Here is a 6504-nt window from a genome sequence, read left to right on the forward strand (position 1 = left end):
GCTGTCAGAGCTTCCTGTTGGCCCCCAAGTGTCAATAAAACTGGTTCAGGGCAGACTGAGACACATCCTGGTGCCAAACCGGAACCAAGTCGCTCCGCTTGTTTACATGGCTAGTTTACTTTCAGTTCAGCGCCAATGCGTCAGTCCGTCTCAACCCTGTTTCATGAACGCTGGTGTCTCCTGAAGGTCGAGCGAGGCCTTCAGGGTAGACTTCAGAGAGTCAGCCACTGCCTCACCCACAGCCAAGCACGCCTGAGGCTGACTGGTAATCAGCCCAGGTATCTCTGAGCAACAGCACACCACAGGATGTGCCAAAATGTATCATTTGCCTATAATTTGTGTGCTGTATTTACATGCTTTCGTTTTCTGCCTTTTTCTATCCCCCTCTCTCTCTCTCTCTCTCTCTCTCTCTCTCTCTCTCCCCCCTGTCCTCCAGCTCAGTTTGAGGGTGTGGAGCGCCCCGTCCCGACCAAAGACGACCCCCCCCATGCCGGGCGCCAGCAGCACCCGAGGCAGAAGAGCTGGAACCAGAAGATCCTCAAACCCTCGCCCCCCCCTCTCTCCTCGCCTGGCCCCGCGTCGGAGGCGGAGTCTGCGAAGGTCGACCCCACCCTTCCGTTGGAGAAACAGAGGTGAAGCGGGAAGCCTGTGACAGCTGAATGCTCAACTCTGATTGGCTGGGAGGTTTGCATTGTTTGTCCATGTAGGCTGTGCCTGGTTTGAAGTTTCGCCGACAAAAGCTTACTTACGGATCTAAATTAGTGCGCGCCAACGTGCTGACTCGATACGAAATATAAAATGGCCAGTAAATTGCGGTGACCTTGTTAAAGAACTTTAAATGTGGAGACATTTCACCATAAATCATTTTTTGATGGTAAACTGACCCCACCTGCTAACAATATGGTCAAGAGAAAAGTTTCAAATGTAAGAGGTGAAGCGGGAAGCCTGTGACAGCTGAATGCTCAACTCTGATTGGCTGGGAGGTTTGCATTGTTTATCCATGTAGGCTGTGCCTGGTTTGAAGTTTCGCCGGCAAAAGCTTACTTACGGATCTAAATTAGTGCGCGCCAACGTGCTGACTCGATACGAAATATAAAATGGCCAGTAAATTGCGGTGACCTTGTTAAAGAACTTTAAACGTGGAGACATTTCACCATAAATCAATTTTTGATGGTAAACTGACCCCACCTGCTAACAATATGGTCAAGAAAAAAGTTTCAAATGTAACGTCAACCTTATCGCGATATCTGTCTACTGTCCCGGAGAAATCTGCCGTGGTTCATGAGTGACGTATCGAACGTGCAGCCACGCCTACTTTCAGTGTAGGCGCAACTCATAGCTGCATCAAAAATATTTACTTACAGAAGTGCTTTCAGTTTCAGTACAATTCACAGCCGCATATTTTATCAATAAAAACTCAAGACCAAGAACTGCCGTTCGCCCGATTGACTTCTTGCGTATAGTAACTATATACAAAAACACTTGGAGCAGTTTGGGTTTGTAACATGTTTCCTTGAGATTTTTCAGGCATCTGCAAGACTTTTTTTTTTTTTTTTTCAAATTTTAAGGCCTTAAACTATTTCTAATAACAAACATAATGAACCTAACCCAGTCTCACCAATGTAGTTTGTACTGTGTGTATTTTCAAATAACAATGTGCTGAAAGTTAGCCTTGCCCTTACACTCCACTGGTCTGGAGCAAAGCACACATTTTAAATTTAAGGTTGCTATAGAATTACAACTGCAATCGTTTGGCCCTGCTCCCTCTCCACTACGCCAGTGTTGTGTTTGTAAAGATAATTGCTAGGCGCTGAGGTTTTCCTGTCATGATTTGCTCCGTGGCACCTTTGCTCAACTTGATTTGAGTGCGGTTGTGTCCCTTGTTGTTTCCATCGCTGTTGTTTTTTTTTTCACGTGCCCGGCCGCAGAAAGCCCTCCGTACGGGGGCCGTACCGAATAAGCAATAATAATACGAGCGACCCCTTGACCAGCGGCGCACAAACGCAGGAAGGGAACAGTGCTGTATCTACTGATAGCGCATGCTCACCCTTTTTATTTGTTTTGCTCCAGGTTTTTTTTTTTTTCCTTTTGTTTTTGTTGGTCCATGCGTTAATTAGCAGACAGGCTTTTCTACTTTCCACGTGACATTCCTAAAATAATTCTTCAAATAATTACTGAAACTCTCTTATTGTGCATGATTGTCCCCGCACGTCCATTTTCTTCGTCCGTGAATGCACCTTTTTCTTTTTTAAAACAAAAAGGTATTTCTTTGTTAGACTGTATCCACATTTAGACCCTAATGATTACCAACATGTAGAAAAGGATAAAATAATATCTTTTATGGAACTTTCTGTGCTCACAGTTCACACTTTGGTCCTATGCTTTTTTCTCACACTGAATGTATTTCTCCACATGCTTTGCTTGAGGTCTTATTGCCCTGTGCAAATAATTTTTTTTCTTCTTTTTTTGTGTTGATTCTTACATGGCTTTGCTGTCTCCCCCTCCCAGCTGGTACCATGGTTGTGTGACACGTCAAGAGGCGGAGTCACAGCTCCTGCCCTGTAAGGAGGCCAGCTTCCTGGTGAGAAACAGCGAATCAGGCACCAGCAAATACTCCATCGCTCTCAAGTGAGTGCAGGCTCATCAGAGCTGTTCTCCACACAGCACTCCTCGCCTAACACATGTGTGTGTGTGTGTGTGCATGTGTGTGTGTGTGTGCGTACGCGCGCGTGTGTGTATGTGTGTGTGTTTGTGTGTGCGTGTGCGTGTGTGTGTGTGTGCGTGTGTGTGTTTATGTGTTTATGTGTGCACGTGCGTGTGTGTGTGGTTGTGTGTGCGTGTGTGCATGTGTGTGTGTTGGTTGAAGAGGGTAGTAGAATTCAGGTAGAAGCACCCTGTTTGATTATTTGATTATTACTTTAAGAAAGTTGGCGTGGTCTTGGTTTTCTATGCTGATATGGGAGAAAATGATCTTATCACCTCAATACACAATGAGAGACAAAGGTTCTGTTGCATCCACTCCTCTATCTCTCTCCCTCTCTCTTTCTCCCTCTTTCACTCCCTCTCTGTCTCTAACTCTTTCCACCTCCCTCCCTCTCTCTCTCCTTCCCTCCCTCCCTCTCCCTCAATCCTTCTCCTCTCCTTCTCTCTCCCTCTGTCTCTATCCCCCTCTCCCTTCCTGTCCGTCTCCTTCTCTCTGTCACTCTCTTTTTCCCTCTCCCTCCCTCTCCTCCTCTCCCTTCTTGTCCCTCTCCTTCCCTCCCTCCCTCTCCCCTCTCCCTCCCTCCCTCCCTCTCCTCTTCTCTCTCCCTTTTTCCCTCTCTCTCCCTCTATCCCTCCCTCTATTTCTTGCTCTCTCCCTTTCTCTCTCCTTCCCTCTCTCCCTTTCCCTCCCTCTCCTCCTCTCCCTCCCTCTTTCCCTCCCTCTCTCTCTCTCTCTCTCGCTCCCTTTCTCTCTCCTCCTCTCCCTTCCTCTCCCTCCCTCTCTCCCTCTCCTTCCCTCCCTCCCTCCCTCTCCCCCTCTCCCTCCTTCCCTCCCTCCCTCCCTCTCTCTCTCTCTTGCTCTCTCTCCCTTTCTTCCTCCCTCTCCCCCTCTCTCTCTCCCCCTCTCCCTCCCTCTCTCAGGACCAGTCAGGGCTGTGTGCACATCATCGTGGCTCAGACGAAGGAGAGCGGCTACACGCTGGACCAGAGCAGCTGCGTGTTTCCCAGCATCCCCGAGGTGGTGCACCACTACTGCAGCCAGCGCCTGCCGTTCACCGGGGCCGAGCACATGACCCTGCTCCACCCCGTGCCCCGCCCACAGTGACTCCGGCTGCTGTCCGTCACGCTCTGACTCCGCCCCCCCCCCCCCCCTCCACTCACAGTGTCCCGGTACCTCTCTCCACCTCTGTCTCTGTAACTCTCTCTTTCTCTCTGCCCCGCTCATCACACGCTAACCCTGTCCTGCAGCCTATCTGGCTGTCTGTCTGTCTGTAGCCCATTCTTCATAGCCCTGTCACTCAAATCACGGCCCTCGAGGTCCAAGGACTGCTGGTTTTCCACCCTCCCTTTACCTGGGAGTCAGGTGTGAATACAGTCTGGCCAATCAGCAGCACTAACTGTTCAGTTAATTACCTGGGCGGAAAGAAATCCAGGACCGGATTTGGATTCCACTGCAGTGTCCAACAGGACTGCAATCCAACACACAGACACTGGCACATGCTGTGGAGAATATCTAGTGTGGAGACCCACCCATTATAGCTTTGGCCCTATTATAAGGCCCCACCTTCATGAAGACTCAGATGACCTGAAATGTTTTGAGGCTTAAAATTTTTTTTTTTTTTGCCATAATAGAATAAAGGCTTCTGACATCACAACTACAACCGAGCCCCTCGGAGCCCCCCTTTCAGGAACTGTCACCTGTCGCTGGGTTATTCTAGTGGGGGCGCTTTCCCGCAAAACCGACGTCCAGCCCGTTCTGAAGAGTTCCTGTTGAGTCGCATGGCCACGGATGTTCCACTAAGTGGCATTCCCGACCCATTGGTCATTATCCAAACTATTATTGAGTTCCATCAAGTTCTGACCAATGAGATGCTTCAGAAATGAGATCTATATAGCTTGCTCGCATATGAAAACAGCTATCATTCGCTATGTTTTGTATTTATCGCACACGATAAATAAGCACAGCTACTGGCTATACTGACCACACCTATATTTCTAGAAGGCAGAAACGTTGGTATAGAGTTACAGGATGGCTTGGATGTCTTCAATGTATTACTTCACCAAACGATAACACAAGCAAGCCCCTTAGAGCCTCCTGTAATGTTTTTCCTCCCTATAGGACGGGTTTGGCTGCGTGCAGTTTGCTAATCTGCTAATCTTGCTAAGAGACTGGTAATAGGTTCTCCGGACCAGTAAATGTACTGGAAAACCCGGTAGAACCACATCTGGGTAGATAGTATGACAGAACAAACAAGGGTAACACACACACTCTCTCTCAAACAGTAATATTTTAAATAGACGCTCAGCTTATTGACTCTGCCACCTCCCTTACAAACTGCACTCACAAATTTACTGAAAGTACTTTGAAGAAATAGGAGGTTATATTCTTGCATGTGCATCGGATGATGCATATTCTTCTCCTCACACACCTTTTCATCAATCAGTTTCTTTGTTCCAACTTTTTAAAACCTGCCTTTTTGTTTCACAAACCCCTGTCAGGTTCACCAGTTTATTACAAACTTCTCTGAAGTTCTCAGTGGCGAAATAGCAAAAGGGACGTTTGCTCACGCCCTCTGGTGGACGAGCTCGCACATTGCATCCTGCTGGACTCGATCCATTTTGGAAACGCTTGATAATTGCTGACGATCAGATTCTGTGCACGCCCTCAGAATGAACGACGAAATCCTCTGGCCCTCTTCCATCCCAAAAGCATAACGTTTGTCTCGCAGCAAGGAGGTGTTGCGGACCAGAGGAAAACAATATCTCATTCCCTCTCTGTTCATTATTTCTTAATTTGCTTTTGTGAATGACTGCGACGTTGTTCGGGGTTGGCACTGCTAACTGTGTTGTGACTCAGCCTAATGCAGTGCGCTGTCTTTGGCTGACGCCAATTAGCCCGGATCCCACGGGATCTAATGACAGCCCCTCAGGCCATTAAGAAAAATCAATACGGCGGATTGAAGTGCGTTCATTTTTCAGGGAAATCGTGTCACTTCATTGGATGCCAGATCTCGAGAATGCCAGTAAGAGACTCCCATCGATTAGACAGTTCAAGCGAGGGGTACGGACGCCATTACCCCCGTCTCCACGGAAACTTGTGGGGGGAGGGGTCACACCACGGCAGCCCACATTCACATAGCACTCATTGGAACTGACTGCCAAAACAGGAACCTGAAGGATTGTGGCCGCGTTGAATGTAGCTCAAACAGCACCGTCGGTGAATAACAAGAATTCAGTCCAACAGGGCTAATACCGTTTCCCTAAGTCTGTTGGCCTCAATGAGAATTCGACCTGTATTTCTTACTAATCTATTTTTTGGTGACTTGTATATTGGTCATGTGGAGGAATATGTTTTAAAATGGCTGTTATTGTTTTATGTAATTGTGTACATATTTACCTGGTGTTCATGTCAAAATAAGGAATTGTTATCATTAATATTAATAAAGTGTCTTCGTTAATCAACAAAGCTTTGCAGAATGTGTACTTCTGTATGCCTGTAATGCTGTATAATCTGTTTGGTTACGGAAATTATAAAAAAAAAAAACAAGTATGCTTCAGTGTCTCTGTTTTCATATGATGTTAATACTGTACACCCCAACATCCCAATACTGAGCTAGTCAGTGTGTCAGTGGCACCGGTCTGTGCCAGAGGTGGAAAGTCTAGGGGTCAGAAAGTAAAAGTCCTGCCATGTGTTTCAGCCAGCTGATTTCACTAATTAGTTCTGCCTCCAGGCTGAAGAACTGTGCTAATTAGTAAGTCCAGGTGACTGGAAGAACATACTGGGGAGGACTTTTAATTCCC

At 47.3% G+C, this 6504-nt stretch overlaps 1 protein-coding gene across 1 annotated transcript in view; it reads left to right on the forward strand.

The window, feature by feature from the left end:
- Positions 1-6253, forward strand: part of LOC118233460 (SH2 domain-containing adapter protein E-like) — a 14341-nt gene extending 8088 nt beyond the window's left edge. The window contains exons 4-6 of the mRNA XM_035429250.1: positions 437-632; positions 2509-2628; positions 3625-6253. Coding sequence (XP_035285141.1) covers positions 437-632; positions 2509-2628; positions 3625-3808 — 500 coding nt within the window. The 3' untranslated portion in view covers positions 3809-6253. The remainder of the gene's footprint in view (positions 1-436; positions 633-2508; positions 2629-3624) is intronic.
- The last annotated feature ends 251 nt before the right edge of the window (positions 6254-6504 follow it).

The sequence above is a fragment of the Anguilla anguilla genome, chromosome 8 (genome assembly GCF_013347855.1).
Source record: "Anguilla anguilla isolate fAngAng1 chromosome 8, fAngAng1.pri, whole genome shotgun sequence".
Taxonomy (NCBI): Eukaryota; Metazoa; Chordata; class Actinopteri; order Anguilliformes; family Anguillidae; genus Anguilla; species Anguilla anguilla.